General features: G+C 40.4%; 1 protein-coding gene across 1 annotated transcript; it reads right to left on the bottom strand.

The window, feature by feature from the left end:
* Positions 1 to 141: 141 nt before the first annotated feature.
* Positions 142 to 4507, bottom strand: ikzf5 (IKAROS family zinc finger 5). The gene is made up of 4 exons (XM_018696910.2): positions 4050 to 4507; positions 3728 to 3888; positions 3121 to 3294; positions 142 to 3040 (listed from the first exon to the last, which is right to left on the bottom strand). The coding sequence occupies exons 2-4, from the start codon at positions 3858 to 3860 to the stop codon at positions 2076 to 2078; spliced, it is 1272 nt and encodes a 423-aa protein (XP_018552426.1). The 5' UTR covers positions 3861 to 3888; positions 4050 to 4507; the 3' UTR covers positions 142 to 2075.
* Between the last annotated feature and the right edge of the window lie 15418 nt (positions 4508 to 19925).

The raw sequence follows: 19925 nt of genomic DNA, 5'->3' as shown, positions 1-19925 counted from the left end.
GTTTGTGTACTTCATTAAGTCATAGTCTAAAATGAACATTAAATATTAATAAGCCATTCTAATAACAATATCACTTCAGCTGATCTCTGTTCTTGAATACAAACAAGTTGGTGAAAAGGAAAACAAAAGACAAGGCACACCTCTGTTAGAAAACACTTTACTTATAAATTAGTTAGATTAATCCATCTCACAATAAAATGATTTACCATCCCAGAGGGAGAGAGTGTTCGCCAGAAGGCTTCAACATTCACCATTACCTATGAACCTACGACACACTGAGAGAACATAAGGCAATCATTACTGGATGCCCCTATTACTGGTAAGCATGGTGACAAAGAGGTGGTCCTAAAAACAGTAACTATGTCCTCCACACATGTTGCTAAGCAACAGACAACAGTACCCAAGACAAAGAACAATCTTGCTAAAGTAGCAGTCTTACTGCAACATGATTTTGCTTTTTTGACACTGAACATCTATCCAACCACTCAGAATACAATACTCAGTAAATATTCAGAAAAGCACTGGGATCCATAAGATAAATGGGGAATCTCAGTGTGTTATCACAAAGGCTAAAACGTGGCATCCCCAGTGCTACGTGGCAATTCTGAAAAAGTTTTCACATGAGACACAAGACTTGGTGATTCTGTCCTAAACATGGAGATACTGGATATCAAAGTGACTTCATACAATATCAAAAGGTCAGAATGTGACATGATGTAATTAAAAGGATACGCAAAAAATCCTTTCAAGAGAATGAGAGAAGTTACCATGGTGCTGGTCAAGGAAGGGCACTGTGTGGAGAAACTTCAAAACAACACGACTTCAACAAAATCTAAACTGGCTGACCACAACCACTGATACAAAGTCTGGTCAGGTTTTACTGTGAATGCCATCCAAGTAGTACGGCTGGCATTTATTTCAAAGTTTCTTAGCAGCATTCATGGAGAATTTTGGCAAAAAAATAAAATAAAATAAATCACGGCTACCATAGAAAACTACAATGGCCAAACTTTTTTCCATAAGGTTCTGGGCCTATTCATTACAGTAAGAGGAGAACTTAATAACTGTAATAATATTAATCTTCAAAGTAACAGTCCTCTTTATCTTGAAAGTGACTATGTCAGGCACTGCAAAGAAATAGTAGTAATGCACCAAGCACTGAAATAATTTCAACAAGGCTTAAGTAAGATCACTCAAGGCCAACAGTTTGACTCCTGTGTGAGTGTCATCAGAGAAATCTTTGTAGCTCCAGGAGTGTTGAGAATTTATTTGGGTGGTCCAGTCAGATTTGGCCAGTTTGTATTTTTGTAAAGGAACATGCTGCTGAAAGTCAGAGTCAATTTATTGTGCGAGTGGACCCTCCCTCCTTTTACTCTCTTGACAGGCACAGGCCAGCTACAATCATGTTTTTTTTCCTCTATGAGGTAATGTTACATTTAGGGGTTTTTCAGAGTTTACAAAAACATTACATCTAGCAACTGCATGGTTTCCTCAGATTATGCAGTCTGCCTTTAGCATCAGTGCTATCACTTTGAAGGAATTGGAAGGGATCACCCGTGTGTTGACCATTTTCTAAGGTCATTCATGAGTTATTTTTAGATTCTCCCAGCAGCCACTACTTTTAATTCACCTCAGTCTGTATTAAAAACAGGTACAATGAAACAATGAAAGCCTTTTTTTTTGTTAGTTACCTTACCACATTACCTTAGTGTTGCATGATATTGCATTTGAAAGAAAGATGGAAAGCTTGCAAACAACAGTTAAGGAATATTGTAAATTTGGTAACCTACTTCATTAGATAATGTTAATTAGTTTGGCTAATTTTTAACACCACCACAAATAAATTCTCAACCTGTTGAAAACACTGATCATCCCTTTATAATACACTTGAATGGGCACCTTTAATTATACAAAATGGAACCATCTGAATGTTGACATTTTCTTGTATAAGTACAACTTTCAAAGGCTAGGCTACATCAAGGCCAAGTAAAAGACCAATAAATAAAATTACTATGGATTTAATTAAAACAAAACTGTCTGTTCAAAGTTCTTTCAACGTTTTCCACAGTCATCCATTACTTGTGCTGCCCGCGTGCAAAGTGGCAGGCAAAGTCGTACTTGCTCTTACACTTGTGGCCACAGATGTTGCACTGGAATGGGTTCTCATAGCCATGGCAGCCCATGTGGATGGTGTAGAGGATATTGTCGGGGAAGTAGATGTCACAGTGCTGGCAGTGATGTAGCATGTGGTGGTCCTGGAGTGGGGCAGACAGGCCTGGAGCCGGCGTACTGGGTTGGCTGTTGGAGATACTAGGGGTACTGGTGCGCCCGCTGTGCTCGCTGCAGGGTCCCCCTCCGGGGCTGCAATTGCTGTGGGGAGGAGCCCGAGGCTCTGGGGTGATTGGGGAAGAGGAGGAGGCATGGGCCATGCTGGCTGTGACAGCCACAGGAGCCGTGGCAGGGTGGGGCTGCTGGATGAGGAAGGGCTTCTCATCCACAATAGACTCTGCTCCTGGAGACATGGGAGGTTGAGTCTGGGCCTGGGACTCTGAAGGGAGGCTGGCCAACTGGCCTGCCAGGGTGGACAGCTGGTTCAGGGGGTTATCCATGACCATATCATGGTGATGGTGATTTTGATTTGAGGAGAGCCCGTCCTCAACTGCTCGACTCTGATTATCATAAGACTCCTGACGTAAGTGGGGCAGCTCATGGGAGAAGTCGTTCACATTGTCAGCCTTGTGCACAACCATAGAAGGGGGGCTGAAGTTGATGAGGAGTCGGCGGCCATAGCCCAGTGAGCTGGCCTTCTTTTGTAAAACGCTCAGCATCTTCTTATGGGAAAGTGAGCGGGCACCTTTCATTGGAAGGAGTTTGTGGCGTCTGCGGCGATGGTGCGACAGGTTGCTACGATCACTGCAGCGGAAGGAGCACAGCTCACACTTGTAAGGCTTCTCACCTGTGTGTGACCGCATGTGGGCCTCGAGGTGGCGCTCGTAGGCCGAGGCAAATGGGCAGAGGTGACAGCGGTGCGGCTTCTCTCCTGTTTAAATTAGGGACAAACAGGCTAAATAACAAAACTCTATCAGTGTTATCCTCTGAAATGTAACTATCAACACTTACCTGTGTGAATTCGGATGTGCTCAATGAGTCGTGCCGTGCCCCTGGTGGCGTAATTGCAGTAGCGGCACTTGAGCTTTCCATCGTAGGTCCTCTCAAACCCATCTACAAGGATCCCTGAGCTGTCCTCTAGTGACATGTCCACTGATGGGTGATCCAGTCCATTCTGACTGCAGTCTACATACAGGGAATTAGCAGAACTTACAACTTATACTGAGGAAAAAAAACATACAGTACAAACTGATGCTTTTAATTGATTTCTACAGCTGGCATTTAAGTTGCGATAACACATAGAATAACAGATCAACCGCAAACAATAAATGGCACTATACAAGCAGGACCAGCAGTGGTTCTGAAGTTGTTATCAAAACAAAACAGCCAAAGTTTCAATCAAACTGAATTACCACAAATTTATTAAAGAATGATGAGGATAACAAGGCCCATGTCCAATTACTCCAAGTATCAAAAGTCAGATAATGTTTATAGGTGCATTTATCAGCGAATTGCCTAAAAAAACTGTATAAAACTGCATCAGACCCAGACGCCTAAAATGGTTGAATTTACATATAAGAGCTATGAATACAGGTTCAGTGACACATCGATAATTTACCTGCTGGCAGCTCGTCCGCCTCCTTGACGCCGCTGACAGAGCCTGATATCATGTTGACATGTTGAGTCTGCTGGCTCAGGTACTCCTGGAAATCCTTCACAAAGTCCAGCGTGTCCGGCTTTTCCTCACCCATTGAAAGAAAGTGATGCAAAGGTCCAACACTAAAAAAAAAAACCAAACAAGTTGCATGTTTTGCTGCAGCGACCACAATTACTAAACAGCAACGACGATGCAAACGGTCGGTGGAATCAAAACACTATAAAAACACACATACATCAGTGTCGTTAACGTAGCTAGCTGATTTCCAAAGATGCACACCTACCTCTGAGAAGACGAGTCGCTGGTTGAACGAAAAGAGTCTTGTTTGCTTGCTTGGAAAAGCCGTTTTGTAGCTATCTAAACACAAATACGGGATAATCCTGGGAAACCAGTAACTGACAAGCAGGAAATCAGCGCGATCCGATGTGAGCTCGGTCGCTCCTACACACCGCTCCTCATCACCGTCATGTTGTTACCAAAGCTACGTGCGTTGCGTTAGCCGCATAGCTAACGTTAGCTTATCTGGGAGAAAGCATCTTTGTCAACAGAAACGCTGGTATATGATCGACACGGTCATTATTTACATCGCCAGTAAATAAACCCTGAAGACTACCACTGGTTTTAAAATGTCCGTTCCGTCGACACCTCCGCTACATTTCACACCAAACAACAATCAGCGGAATCAAAACAATAAACCTGTTTGAGGGGTGAAAGTTCATTAAGTGTGCACCGGTGAAAACCGTCCCGCCACCAGCTCAGTGTACCCGCGAAGAAAGGTTCCCACCACTAAGGCTGTAGCTTTGCTCAAAATACAAAATAATACAGTTTTCCATGATGTATAAAATCACAAAAAAGGTTATTCAGTATTTGGAAAGGATAATATGAGTCGACAAGGCACCTGCTTGCAATTTTGTTCTGTACCTGAAGCAAAAAAGATATACATTTTCCATAAATGACAAGACCTAAAAACATGCCACAGAAGATAGTTTGACATAGATAATGTATTATTTACTAATACTAACTCCAATTTATGACCTGTAATAAGATGTCAGAGCGGGGTAGGCCATTCATTTAAAATGAATATTTTCAGAATAATGTGTGACGCAAACATCTACAAACAAACTTTATCCAACCTGTTATAAAGCACCTTTTATGGAGGGGGAAAAAATCAGCCATGAAAGGGATTTAACAGTGTGCTATTGGCTTTCTGATAAAACACAGAGCTGTTTTCTTCCTGCTGTGTTTCAGCCTTAATATTAAGACAACAAACCTTTCTCTTAAAGTCTGACAAGTGCACAATTTTAGATTGGCAGAGCCCTACTAGTGATTTGGTGTTTAGTATTTAGCCTATACTTGAAGGAACTTTCTAAAATCTATCTTTTAGGATAGTATCTTGGGTATTAGTAATTGAAAATTATAATGTCATTTCATAGTTTGTCAAAACTTACCTTCAACAATGCACAAGGCAGTGACTTTTTTAAAAACAGACATATGTATTTAAAACACTCATCTCTTGCCACCAGCTAATGAAGTTAACTGATAGCATGTCCATTCACATCCCTGACATGACACACTTTCAGATGTACAGCTTGCCATTACACGCAAGTGGCAAATGAGGCACAACAATTGCATTACTTTCAAAAGCTATTGACTCATTCATGTTTTATCACAATCAATAATTTACCAGTAAGGGCTTGGTGAAGATCGCATTGCCCCATTTGTGTCAAAGTTGTAGGAAAACCACTGAGGAGAAGATGATAAACGACCAAGTTGAGTGAGGCTGCTGTATCCTTTTACCGCATTACAACTGCTACTGTCAGAGCAGTAGTATTATAGCAGTAATGTAAACCTGCTGCCAGAGAACTCTTCACATGTAACATGAGTCGTGTGGTGTTGTCAGTTTATCTACCTATGTATACTATAGTCTGTTCAGTAACTATAGCTTGTGTGTGATGTTTGTGTGTCCCATTAGAGAACTACAGAGTGTATTAGCATAGTGCTTTAACAATTTTTTCACAGATCCATTCAGTCCTGCATGTTCACCTACTGTTGCCTGGTCACATTTCAACATCTGGACACTAGATGGCGCACATGTCTCATTGGTGAAACATGTCCTACCCATTCTACCACACAGTTTTGAGACACAAGTGCCTCATTGAAAGAAGATATACAGCTGAGACACAAAGTATTATTTATAAGTCCTAACTTTGCAGAAAAGGTTTGACTCATCAAGATAAGTCAGGTCATGCTTGTCACTATGCAGTGGAAAGCTCGGTGTACAGTCAGGCTAGTGGATCTTGTCTGTGTCAGCTGCCAGTCCCAGGGGGGACAGCATGTACAGGATCGGTGGAAGATGTGACAGTCGACCTCATCAGTTGAACCATGACCGCTGGAGCAGCCAATTACATCACCTCCTAACAGCCTGTCCACACTAATGTTATTTTATTGCAATTTAATTATGCTCAGGTTTCCACCGGGGCCAGATCCTGCTGAATAATTTACACACAGCCACAATGATTTGTCGGCACGAAAAGACAAAGTGCACACTTCTCTGTGCTCTCATTTGTTTCAATAGTTTTGTTTTTAATTCTTATCATATAAATCATTGGGACAATAATCATATGTTGTATTTCTTGCTAAGCATTTCTAGCAGTTAGAGCCAAGGCAGCCTTTTGTTTGAAGGACAGATTTATTAAGCCTAAAAATACTTAAAGGGAATAATTGGTCATGCTTAATTTTGCATTAATGACATGTCCACTGCACGATATATTAAGCTGTTCTGTTAAAGGGCAGTGAGCTTGTATTAATGAGAAGGAGAGTATGTAATACTCAAATAGGGCTTAGTGGGGCTGGCATTTACACCCAATAATGCTGTGGTCACACTATTGGAAGCTTGTATAGAAATGACTTCCTGCAGTATGTTGAAAAACTGTGTTGTTGAATGGGTTACCTTCAGCCATGAATACAACGGCATGATATCTAATGTAATTTAATGCAAACACAGAAATCCATGATTTCAGTCTATTTTGACACAATGACTCAATAACTCATATACTTAACATTTTGTAAAGAACTTGAACTCAAAACCTTTTCAAGACTAATCTAAATTATATGAGTGAGTTTGAATATACACACTGCCACATGTAGAATGGGCTCTGGGACAACACCTGTCTTTGAGAAGGTTGCAGTGTTATCCACTTGCTCTGATTCACATTTAAAAGGCCTGAATGAAAAGGTTCCCTTCTCCTCTTAACTGCGTGATTTACAGGCTGTTTGTGGTTTAACGCCACACAGGACAATTAATTTGCTCCTCCTTTCCTGAAAGAAATTGGAATTTAATTTAGAGAAGGTCTTAAGCAGTTTTTTAAGACTTGGTGTCATTTGTTGGGCTTGTGTAAGAGCTGCATTAGAGCTTACCCTCCTGGAAAAGCTTTTTAATCCTAGACAAGTGCAGCCATAGTAACGGTAGACGGGAGCCTCTTGGAGGCAGAAAGGTGAAGGGGGACTTTGACGAGATTTATTCTTCTTCTACTGAGACTGTTTCTTTCTTGAGGTCTCCCGCTCCACGTGGAGCATTTGAAAAAGAACTGAGAGGTGGGGGATAGGATAAAGGAGGTATATATTAAGCTTTTCTTTCCTCTCACCACTTAATTTCCTTGCAGGCGCGCCTTGCACCGTTGTAATGAATGTAATTGCCGCCTTTGATGAGAATGCTATTATCTGGATCACACTTTACATGGGCAAACAAGACTGCCCCTCCCTCCACCTCCACCTCCCATTTAACTCAGCAATGAGACCCCCCAATTATGCAGGGAACAAGTGGCTTTTCATAAAGCCAGCGTGTCGCTCTTGATTGGTGAGGCTTGGAGCCGGCTACATGTGGACAAAGGATAGATTAGATGTGATATAGGCACACCAAAAACCCCATTTCCTTGATTAATTTCCTGCATGCCTCACAGAAAAGGGCCCACTCTCTCCCAGCTGAATTCTATCTCTCCTTTAAAGACAAACTTTCATCTTTTGATAGGTGTGCCAGCTCAATGGACAGACAGACATTTTATTGACCTAAGTTTGACCACAGCTGCCTGGACGTCAGGAGCAAAAAGAGAAATGCTTCACTTCAGCGTGGGAGGATGGGCTTATTTTTCTTATAAAAAGCTCAAAATCTTTGTGGTCTCACAGTATTTCTGCCCTCAGCCAGGATCAACTCACTTTTCACACTGATCTGTTTGTGCTCTCATGTCATCACCCTCTGTACACACACACATACATACAAACACACACAGGCACACTCATTCTTTGTCTCTTTCGCACACCCACACACACGGACACACTGACGCATCCTAAACACCCATTTGATAATAGTGGCGAACAGATATGATGGGAGTTTATGAGGCGACGCGCGATAAAGCTGCTGTCACCTTAGGAAGTCTAAGTGTTCTTCTGACTGCCTTATTACCGCATTAAAGCGCGACTCCACGAATTCACACACACACACACACACACACCTCTCAGCCTGGCTCTGACAACCCGGCGTGCTTCCGTCCAATATTCCACCAGGCTGAAATATTGAGAACAATCAAATAGACTGTCACAAGTGACAAATTATACTATTACTCCTCAAAGATTGTCATCCTTGAAATGTATTCATAGCCATTTCTTCTTTATCGGTGAGTGATTATTCCTCTAAGCAGGCAATTCCCCAGTGATAAATTGGTAATCAATTCATTTGACTACCATGCTTTGAGAATGGCTGTGAGGGATCAGCAGCACTGGTCACTCTCATTCACTTGCATATACATCCAACACTAACTCATGGTGCTGTTATTCCTGATGGATGCCAGCTGTCTGACCACCTGACTCTTGAAGGTTTACCATCAGAAACAGGTTGCCATCCGGACCCAGTCACGACAGAGAAAGAATTGACCAATATTTTTGACTGAAGTGGCATTTTAGCAGTATTTATTTGATGGTCCCACTACCAAAACCATGGGTCACAAATAAAGAAGATGGTATAATAGCTTTTGACTGGCCAGCTAGCTCTCGACTTGAAATGAAGTGTCCAGTTGTGAGTTATCGTGGCCAAACGTCATTTGTACAGCCTGAAAAGTGGGGGCATTTTTCTAGCTTGTCACTCTTGGGCTATAGCTCATTGTCCTGAATGATGCCTCTGAACGCACAGTTGCCCTAATACGAGCATTTCACTCGCACCGCAAGAAGGCTGGTAATGGATTAGCCTGTCCATAGGAAGATAATATAGTGCGTCCACCGGCACATCCTTAAACACCAATGGGTCACACAAAGAGTATCAACTCTCGGCTTGTCTGCCTCACATTTAGGATGATCTTAGCTGACTGAAACAAAACAAAGATTCTTTGTTTGAATCTTTTAGCATTTTTGCTTGAAAAATGACTTAAATTATATATTAATAGATTAATCAACTGCCAGTTTCTGATAAATTTTTTGTCCAATGGCTAACTGATTAATCAACTAATCATTTCAGCTATACTTTTTAAAATTTACTTATTCTTTTAAATTTGCCTATGAATGTCAATGTAAAATAAATGACATGGTACAGAGTAACTTAACCCATTAATTCCATATCTTGTGCAAAGCAGTTTGATTTGCCTTGTTGTTGAAAGATATCACAGTATACAAATAAACTTATCTTATCTTCATTAGGGCAAAAAGATTAAGTGAAAGAAAATGAAAAAAGTCTTGTGAAAATGGGTGTTTTTCGTGATTTTGAACTGTAGAATAAGAGACCTCTAAAGGTAATAAAACATTCCCAAACCCTCTATGTTCATGAACATTCTTCAAATAGCACTGAAAAAAACCCAAAAAACTCAGCAATGTTTTCATCTGAATGAAGTAAAACAGGTTCATTGGGATCAATTGTTTCTTTACAAATTAAGACACCAGTATTAATCATAATGCATCAACATCAATATCATGAACAAAACTAGTCCCAGTATTCACTGGGGATTCTGCAGCATTACAAACTCCAGTGCACTCTAAATTAGCTGTTGAGTTTTGATCTCTGTATGGATCTGCTGGAGTGGCTATTGAGTCTGAGTAAAGAGTGGTCTAAATCGGACAGTCCTGCTAATGTGAGGGAAGTTTTAGATTAATGAGGCTCCTGCCCTTTCAGGATATTGATCAAACCCAATCTGGCCAGGAATGATTTCCCATGCTCCCCTGCTGTAATATTAATAATGTATCAACATCATGAACAAAACTGGTCACAGTATTCCTCGGGGGCACCTATAGGATAAAAAACTCAAGGCTCCAAGAAATGTGAGGCACACTTTAAATTAGCTGTTGAGTTTTGATCTCTGTATGGATCTATTGGAGTGGCTATTGAGTAAAGAGTGGTCTGAAACAGACAGTCCTGCTAATGTGAGGGAAATTTTAAATTAATGAGGCTTCCTCTGCTCTTCTGAGGGCAGACACCTAAAATGCTTAAAAATAAAACTTATTTTAGTGTAAAGAAAAATATATATATTTACTTACATAGTTACACTTTCAATACAGAGCTCCCTTGCTGTTTTCTGTGCCCTTTTTTAGTCTGCCAGAGGTCATCACTACAGATACAGTCATTTCAAAAACATTTGCAAATCAAATATCCTTTCTCAGGATATATATATATATATATATATATATATATAGCTATATACAGCTTTAAGCTTCAGCCCCAGGAGCTACCCAGTCTCAGTGTGAAGCTCCCAGAAGCTGCTTCCCCTCACTGCAGTGGCTCCATCCCCTGCCCTCCTGCAGGCATCGTTAGCCAGACGATGATGGGAGCTACCTCGGCCATAATGGGAGGGTTGACTGACCCTCGACCCCGTATCGATCCGCTGGCTGTGTCCAGCTGGGCCTCCCCAAACCCAGTCAGCTAGAGAGGTGTTTAAAAGCTAACACCCCGGCTCCCATCCACTCTGCTACACACTCATTAATTACATCATTTACCTGTGACAGTGACAAACCTGCCCGGCCACGCCGCAGTTTATTAGGGTCACTGTATAAAGACCAGGCCAAACCCAGATCAAAAGTGTGTTTGTGTGTGTGTGTGTGTGTGTGTGCATGTGTGTGCGTGTATGTGCAATGGAGAGTGAAAGACCCCATCTCATACAGTATGGGATTATGAGTATAGATGCGTGCTCCAGAAGGGAGTGTGACTGTTTTGTCCTGGCCTGTCGAGCTCCTTAGTGGGGAAATTTATTTTGATTTATTTGATATGTTGAAAGACAAAGATTGCCAATTTCCTTGTACAGACACGAATATGAGTATAGATTCTAGAAACACAGAGAAAAAAAAAAAACATCCCATAGAAAAGTTTATCATTGTAGTCCTTGTAAAACACCACGCAAGCAAAGGAACTTGACATGTTTTTGGATGAAATATAAAATCTTGCGGATTTAAGACCACTTTCTTTTTATGTCCTTTGTGTTTTTACTTTCTATGCCAATGTGCTGACTCAGTTCTTGGCCAGTCTTTGTTGTCTTTGCTGTTCACGAGCAGCTGGGTGTTTGTGGCCCATTCATTTCTCAACTTTTGTTGCTGCCTTTGCATCGCCTCTTATTTCTGCAGGTGTCTCCAATTCTATATCCGCCTAAAATCACCCCCTCACCCCTGCCTTCACCCCTCTATCGTTTCTCCTTTTTCAGTATTCCCCTTCCTTTTCTCTTTACTATAGCCCTCTGCACAATAAAAGACTATTGGTTTCCTCTTGCCATACCTTTCCCCACTACACACTGGTATTTCAATCTCGACTCAATCGAGAAGGCTGACCTGCAGACATAAAGAATTGGCTTTAAGGCTTTCGAAATGGAACTAAATCTGCTGCAGGTCACACTGGGGGAAAATAAGCGGCAAATGTAAGTAAGCATGAAATAGTTTTTCATAAATAATCCAAATGACAGCAGGCTTTCTAATGGTGCCAGGGGGCTGTAAAAGAATATGTTGCCAATTTCTCCCCTATTAAAGTGAAATAGAAAGCCAAATACATAACGGTGCTGACGGAAAAGTTGCATACCTGGGCCCGTTGGAGTGGAGATTGAGGACACAGTTGGGTGTTAGAGGTGGTTGTATTTGGAGCTAAGGTGGTGGAGTGATTGCTGGCCTTACAGTCAAGGTCTTTTCACTGCGGAAAAAGAATGCCCCTCCTTCACATCAAATCAATTGGTCAATAACTGCCCCCTTTTCCAGCGTGTGCACAGGTAGGCAGCTCTCATCTGTCCCCGCGCAATGTTGGTTTGATTTGCACTTATGTTTTTACAAATAATCAATGCACCATTTTGACTAATACAAGGGCCTGTAACAGTATACATCGTAAGTGGGGGGAAAGGAGAGAAACAAGGAAAGACGTACAAGGTTTTAATGGGAATGCCATGGATAGAAAAGAAAAATGCCAAGATGTAACAATGCTGCATGGGTTTAACACAGTCTAACATAGCACAGAATCATCTTAGTAGTGCTCTAAATCTCTCAAGGTAAACAGTGGTAGTATCCTTTGCTTAAGTAAAAGTAGCAATACTGTAATATAAAAATACTCCAGTACAAGTAAAACTCCTGCATTTAAAATGTCACTTAAGAATTATTAGCAAAACACAAAAAAACTGAAAGCACTCCCTGTAAAGTAAATGGCCCCTGTGAGTGTTACACCCGTATATATATGATTATAACTGCATCAGTGTGGAATTTTAACTAAGTAGCATTTTACTGTAGTTGGTCGAGGTGGAGCTAATTTTAACTATTTTATGTGCTGTTCATATTTTTTGTGAGTAAAAAATGAATCTATAAAGTCACAAGTAGCTAAAGCAAAGTATAAAGTAACATAAAATGAAAGTACTCAAGTAAAGTGCAAGTAACTCAGATTTGAAACATGCATAGAATTATGTAATTCCACTCCACCACTGAAGGCAATTTACCATCTCTGTTTTCAGTTTCTTTCTCTTTAATTTGTTTATGTATAAAACAAGCACACACACACACACACACACACACACAAACATGCATGCATGAAGGTAGAGGAAACCAACCACAGACTGTGTTGGATTTTCTATCTGTTTGGTGTAAATCCACCTATGTGAGGCCACTGTGTGTGTGTGTGTGTGTGTGAGAGAGAGAGAGAGAGAGAGAGAGAGAAGAGAAGAGGGGAGAGAGAGAGAGAGAGAGAGAGAGTGAGAGAGAGAAAGAGAGAGAGAGAGAGAGACAGACAGACAGACAGACAGACTGAGGGAGAGAGAGAGGCTGATTTGAAGTCCCCTTTAGTCAGACTCAGTTATTTATTGCTATTAAATGGTTAATTTTCCTATGTGCCCTGAGGACTTTGGGGTGCGTTAAGATGTGAGGAAGATAGAGTTGTCAAGGGCTGGTGTGAATGTTTGATGGATTAAAAGAGCAGTTTTGAGGGATCCATTAGGGATTGGTGCTGGTCCCTCACATGTTCCCAATTTTTACTTAAACAGAAGGAAAATAATGATATGAGTCATGATTTTTATTTAATTTTATGTTTGGCGAGTATTTGATATAGCTTCTAGGCTCCATATAAAGAATTTATATATTTGAATATTTGTGGTAGTTTATTAGGTACACCTAGCTAAAAATTAATGCAGTCTAATGTAGCAGTCCTGCAATAAATCCATGCTTCATGGTGGTTACAACACAGTTTTTATTTAAATTGCTTTAGAGTTCTTGATTCAACTTAATGGTCATTTTGGAGGCTGCAGTTTGTGATGCTGTTCAACTGTGTTACAGGGACAGATGTACCACCCTATTAATTTCAGTGAGGAAAGGCTAAACAACAGAAACACCTCCTTTAGAATCATTTACTGTTAGTCCTAATTGCAAACTTCAAAGTTTTTTTTTTTTTTTTAATTAAAATTCTTAGGTCTCCTAAGTTGGCTAAGTGTATATCCTACAATGGCTGCTGTGAAACCACAAACCAAGGTGAACCTTCTAAGACATATTCTGGACTGAGTGTGCAAAATGTCATTGTTTATGATGAGTAATCAAGTTTTAACCTATTATTTATTGTAACTTTGTTGTACACACTCGCCCTGTGTATGTTTAAATTCAAGTGTAAGTGTGTGCACAGGCCTCTCTTGTCTCTGCTCATGTTTCCTCTCATTAGGCAGTCCTGACAGCTGCTGGAAGAGGCAGAGGAGCCATACTAATCAGCTGACAGTAATAGCACTCTTTACCACGCCATGACACAAGAGAGGGAGAAAAGAGAGCAAACAAACACCAATTACTGTCCGTCAGGAGGAGGGGGGGGGGCAATCATGTTTGGGCACTCTTTGTAATCATGTATTCCTTGCTGTACTCACAGACCAAACAATAGGGTCAGCGGAGCTGTGACCAGAGAGAAGAGATGAACATTAGTGTCAAGTGGGAAAACACAATTTTTGTTCTCTGACCCTGAAGAGTGGGAAGCTCGTTGAGTTTAATAGTCTTGCGTTTGGGCATTTCCTCTGTTATTCTCTTTAATTTTGGAAGATTCATCCCCTCACGCGTCAGATAACTGCAGGTTTTAATCTGATTGAAAAGCAGAGACAAAGAAGCAGTTAAAGTGCTATTAGTTTTGATTGGTTACTAATGGGCTCTTACTCATTAGCCAATTTATTGATCCATCAGTAATCAATTTTGGTTCATTCCCATCCCATGAGCTGAATCTCAATCCATTTCCTGAAGTGTCTGAGTTAAGACAAAATTGACCCCAACCCTTCACATACTTAATTCTGATGAGAAGATGTGGTTCTTTTTTAATGTGTAGTTCTGTCACGTTACATTGGAGTGTACACATCAGTCACATGTATATATTATGGCCCACTGGCTTCAGATGCTGTCTGAGAGCCTAAAGCTGTGGGGAGACAGTCTGATCTCCCTGGCCTGTGGATGCAGCCTGTCTGTTGGTTTGGGTCTCACTTGAATTGGTTCCTCTGGTCTGCTCACTGGGGTCTAGGGTGACACTTTCTCATCCCTCTCAGGAGTGCATCCTTGATACCAAAAGCTCCTCAATTATGCACAGAGAGATCAGCTGTCTACTTGGACATGGACAAGATAATATGGTGACACTGAGTGTGCATTACACCTCTCTGGGTCAAGGCCCTGGGTTTGTAGCCAAACTCTTTAGAGGACAGTACAACCAGTTAACCTTATTTGAATATATTTCATAGGAGCCAGTGTTTGGTACCCACTATAGAGGTAGACATTTTGAATGACTTTGCAGATTTGAATAACATGGTTCAGCTCAGTTCAAAGCATTAGGCTTCTGATTTTCTTCTGTCTGTTGCCTGTTCAAACTGGTACATTCAGTTTATTACAAAATTAGGCCAGTACGATAAATGATTATAAGTTTAGTAGCTCATCATAACGGTTTATGTGGCTTTTACAGTCTTTTTAAACCAGGCTGAGCTGAACTGAAAACTTTTGCTTTTTGTCACCAGTGTCACCATAAGGAACTCCACTGCTAAAGGCTACTGATTAGGTCAGTGATTTGGTCAACTGATTCAGGATAGTCAGTTTAGTTTGAGGATTTGGTGCTAAAGAATAACTTGTTGCTATAGAAGAATTTCCTGAACCTACAATTATCTGGCAAACTTGATGTCCACTAAATTCCCCGTATAGCATCTCCTTAAAGAGACTGTGAACTGAAACTAAATGAACTGTACAACATTTTTGGAAATAGGTTTATTTGCTTTCCTGTCAAGAGTATGAAATTTGATGTTATACACATCTGTGCACTAAATATGCAGCTGGAGAAAGCAGCTGGTTAGCTTAACTTAAAGCATAAAGACTGGAAACAGTTTGCTGTTTTACTGGGACTATTACTTGTCTGGAACCAGAACTTTGTGGAGTCTCTGCTGCCAACAAATAGTTTGGTACATAACATCCCATAAAACAGCAAATTGTTGATTCTATAGATTAGACATACCTGATATAATGTGTTTTTCTACCTTTAAAGGTTATGAAATTTTACCTTTGGACAGAGCCAAGAGCCAGACTACAGCCACCATTTCCAGTCTTTATGCTAAGCTAGCCGACTGTTTCCCCCGGCCTCTTCTCATCTAACTCTCTGCAAGAAAGCAAATCTAAACTAATCCTTTAATACTCTTTTCCTGATGAGTTTACATGAATCAATGGTGTGATTAATAAGATATGAAACAAACAAGCTCCTTTTTTTAAACTACATTCTTGGCTGAATGGGTCGCCCGGGTCACATTTAGATATTGTTAAGTGGCTTTGAATAGCTCCCTTGATTTCACAGTTCCAAATGACCCGCGATAATCAGGTCATTAAAATGAGCCCATTCTCCACATCTGACACACTTCCACTCCCGCCTCATCTGAATAACAAATCAGCTCTGGAGTGCTTTCTCAAACAGAAAGGGGGTGAAAAAAAAGGAAAGAGGTAAAACCGACTTTCCCTTTATTTTCAGGTTAACCTTATCTCTATATTCAGGAGTAAAGATAGTAAGTAAGCTAGAGGGGGTAAAAGGTCCTGTCAAAAGTGCCAGTGCCTGTGTGAAAGTACCCGGTTTTCTTAATTCATCCCTTAGGACCGGATAAGTCTATCAATCTGTTAAATTGGAAAGCCATTAGGTGCCCTGGTTTATGTGTTTCAAGCTGTTAACTAGAGGCTGATTGATTGTTGTTCCTTTGATGGGATATGCTGATCTAATCTCACTGTGTGCACGTTTGCAATAAATTACACAATTCATTTCCCCCCATTTAGGAGGGGAGGGAGGGGGGCATCACACCTCCAGGCATGCCTACACTCTGCAGGCAAAAGAGCAGGGAACCTATTTTATGGTGCCATTTAGCCAGCAAGCTTTCAGCAATCCCAGCCTTCTTTCTAACCCCCCCTCCCTCGCCCTCTACCCTTCCAAAAAATCGAAGCATAATCAAGGTGTATGTTTAGAAAATTTATTGTTATAATTTTCCCCCATAATCTCTTCCATTTTCCCGCAGCCACACCGACATAGATCATCATCTAAAAAGAGAGAATGGATAGCAGTTTAAAATTTATCGGTCTTTGATTCTCAATTATACGTGTTTATGACTTCATCTGTCTTCAGTGACTTCAACCTTTTCCATTATGGTGGAATATTATTTGTACGGAATCCATTAAATTCACAAGGCAGGACTCTAATGGTCGGGCTGCAGCGATTTGCAGAGGGAAAAGTTTTGAAAGGCTGGCTTTAGGAAAAACGCAGGCTGTTATGACACAAGAAATTGCTTTATTGATGGTCTGCTCTGCTGCCTGTGCATTTGGCCATTTGTTACCCAGCCCATATCTATATCTCAGGCTGACACTGATGAGAACTTTTCTGTTGCCCTCTCCAGATTACTGAGTTGTAATGACACATACAGGCAGGCTGGGTAAAAGCTGACGATCTGGGGCAGAGTTTTTGGAGGTACGGAGGGTGGATATTGAAGCTGGGTGCCTGGAGGGCTCGGATGAAGCTGCTCATAATAGAGAAAAAAGGGCTACATCGTTCCTATGACTGTTTCTGTCCAAACCTTACAGAGGTCATCATCTCTGCTGAGAAACAATAAAGGAAGAGAAGGGGTGATAAAATGTAGATAAAATGAGAGCAGGAAAGATAAAAAAGGAGGATACATCTTCTCTGTGGCCATGATCTACTTATAAGGTACATGCTAAGAGATGTATTTTCAAATTATTTCTAAAAATGACTGATAATACACTAGCGGAGTATTACAGCCTAATGTGATGCAAGTACATTTGCCAGGAGAGCTGTCATCCTCATCTTAAATACATGTTTCCTGTCCCTCTTTACACAGAAAGTAACAAGATTCCCTCCAGTCAAGTGGCTGCTGAAGTGCTCCAACCTGAATGACATTGAGCTCCTTCGACTGGCTGGTGCAAGGGGCCGAGTAAAAGCTAATCAGGCTGTAATTCAAGATTCGCCTGGCCACTTACAATCGATACCTGCACAATCCCAATTAAAGCTTGCCGGGTCAGTGGAGGGCCACCAATTCCTTTACAAGTTAAATGCAATACTTAAATCCAAGCAATCTCAGTGTGGCCTTCATTGGTTTAATGGCTCGTCCCAAACAGGAGTGTCCAGTTAAAAGTGCAAGAAGGACACAGGGGTGGACAGGTTTCAGTGATAAACGCTGCTGTCTGTGTGAACGCAGCTTGACACCCAGATCTTGTCGTGCAACTGGATTCTGTGCAAACTCTCTGCTTCAATTCCTCATAACAGCTGAAAACAACATGTTCAGAATGGTGACATGCATGGATTGTGTTTCATCAGCTGACGTCCCTCTCTACCTAAGCCAGTCACTTTGTACTACTAGACTGTGTTTAGTCTGTCACAACAAAGTGCAGTAACACAATATGATCCATGTTGTTATTATAACCTACAAAACATCATGTGATTACTAAACAAGTGCAAAGCCTCACAATCTCAGAACCAGTGATGGATAGTAATGTGGTATATCTGGTCATGTACTGTACTTAAGTACAGTGTTGCACTTTACTTGAGTATTTTCATTTCATACCACTTTATCTTTCTGTTCCATAACTTTTCAGAGACAAATATAGTACTTTTTAGTCCACTACATTTATCTGACAGCTTTAGTTACTAGTTATTTTTCATATCAAGAGTCAACAAGATAAAACAACATACAGGAATGCTATAAAATACAAAAAGTGTTGTTTAAGATTAAGATTGGTTGCTGCCACTTGTCATGTGTCTATAAGTTGTAAGCAATTCCACCAATTCTTCACGTTAAAGTTTAAAAAAATATATCATATCATGCACTGTTACAGATGAAATTACTACTAATGGTAAGTTAAATGGTTAAAATTAGCTCCATCTTGACCAATAACACTTGTACATTGCTGCTAACTCATTAATGCATCAGCTATACTAATCGAATAATATCATATATAATGGTATAACACTCATACATTTTGCTAATAACTCTTGCATCTTTTTACTAAAGTATAATGTTCACTGCAGGGCTTTACTTATAATGCGGTATTCTTACTCCTAAATTCAGGATCTGAATACTACCTCCACCACTGATGACATTAACATTAACTAGTTACTTAGAAAATGAAGATTAAACATAAAAAAGTGTCATCAGGTTATGCAGATAAAACTACAACACAATATAAAATGCTATTAAAATAAGCTCCACCAACTACAACAGCAAAATGCAACTTATACATTAATGCAACAGTGACATTAATCCAATAATAATATAGTATACTCATTTTACTGTAACACTCCCAGGAGGATTTGTTAAACATTTTAAATGCTTTTGTTACTTTAAGTACATTTTGCTGATAATGCTTAGTTACTTAGTCACGTTTTCAGTACAGCACAGGAGTATATTTATACTGTGGTAGTGCTATGTTTTCTAGGATCTGAATGTTTGTCCACCACTGCCCAGAGCTCAAAATAACAAACTCACAGCTCCACCATCAACATCTCTTACGCACCTGTATTATACTGTATTTCTCCCATTCTCCTTCCAGTTTTCTCCCTCTGAGCTTTTGCCATTGCATCTGTGTCTTTTATCACAATTTTGACCCACAGAAAGGAATTCTCACAAGATATCAAAACAAAAATCTATATTTAATATGGGAGCAATTACAAAGTGAAGTTGGCTGCACAGGGCCGTTGTCACCAGAGCGTGTGTTTTTCATCAAATAGGTCATTAGACGATGATGGATGTAAACCTATAAAGTATCTAAACTGGACCTTTTAACAAACCACGAGCAACACTATCATTTCTCTAATAGAACCTGCTGACCGTGTCATTCCCTCCTGCCATTTGTCATTTTTCCTTGTGAAATAATCAATATCTGGGCGCTTTGAAATAAATAATATAAAAGTCATAGTAACCTACCCAAGGAGCAACAAAAATAGACTTATGGAGCATTCAGAAGGCCTATATAGCCTCTGGGCAGTGTCTACTGCATGTTTCTAATCAATGCATAATATGACCTGTATTTCTAAACTACAGAATCTTGTTTTTTTTTTCAGGGTTAGATTCTGCTGTGTTCTTTTTATCCCCAGTTAAGAATAATGGACTGTCATTACATGAGTAAAGCAAATAACACATTCATTAATTCCCCACACATACATTTCCATCAGGCATCAGCTTCTCTATGTGTT

Source organism: Lates calcarifer, linkage group LG16_LG22, assembly GCF_001640805.2.
Source record: "Lates calcarifer isolate ASB-BC8 linkage group LG16_LG22, TLL_Latcal_v3, whole genome shotgun sequence".
Classification (NCBI taxonomy): Eukaryota; Metazoa; Chordata; class Actinopteri; family Centropomidae; genus Lates; species Lates calcarifer.
The sequence above is the reverse complement of the archived record's forward strand: the minus strand, read 5'-3'. Positions and strand labels throughout refer to the sequence as shown.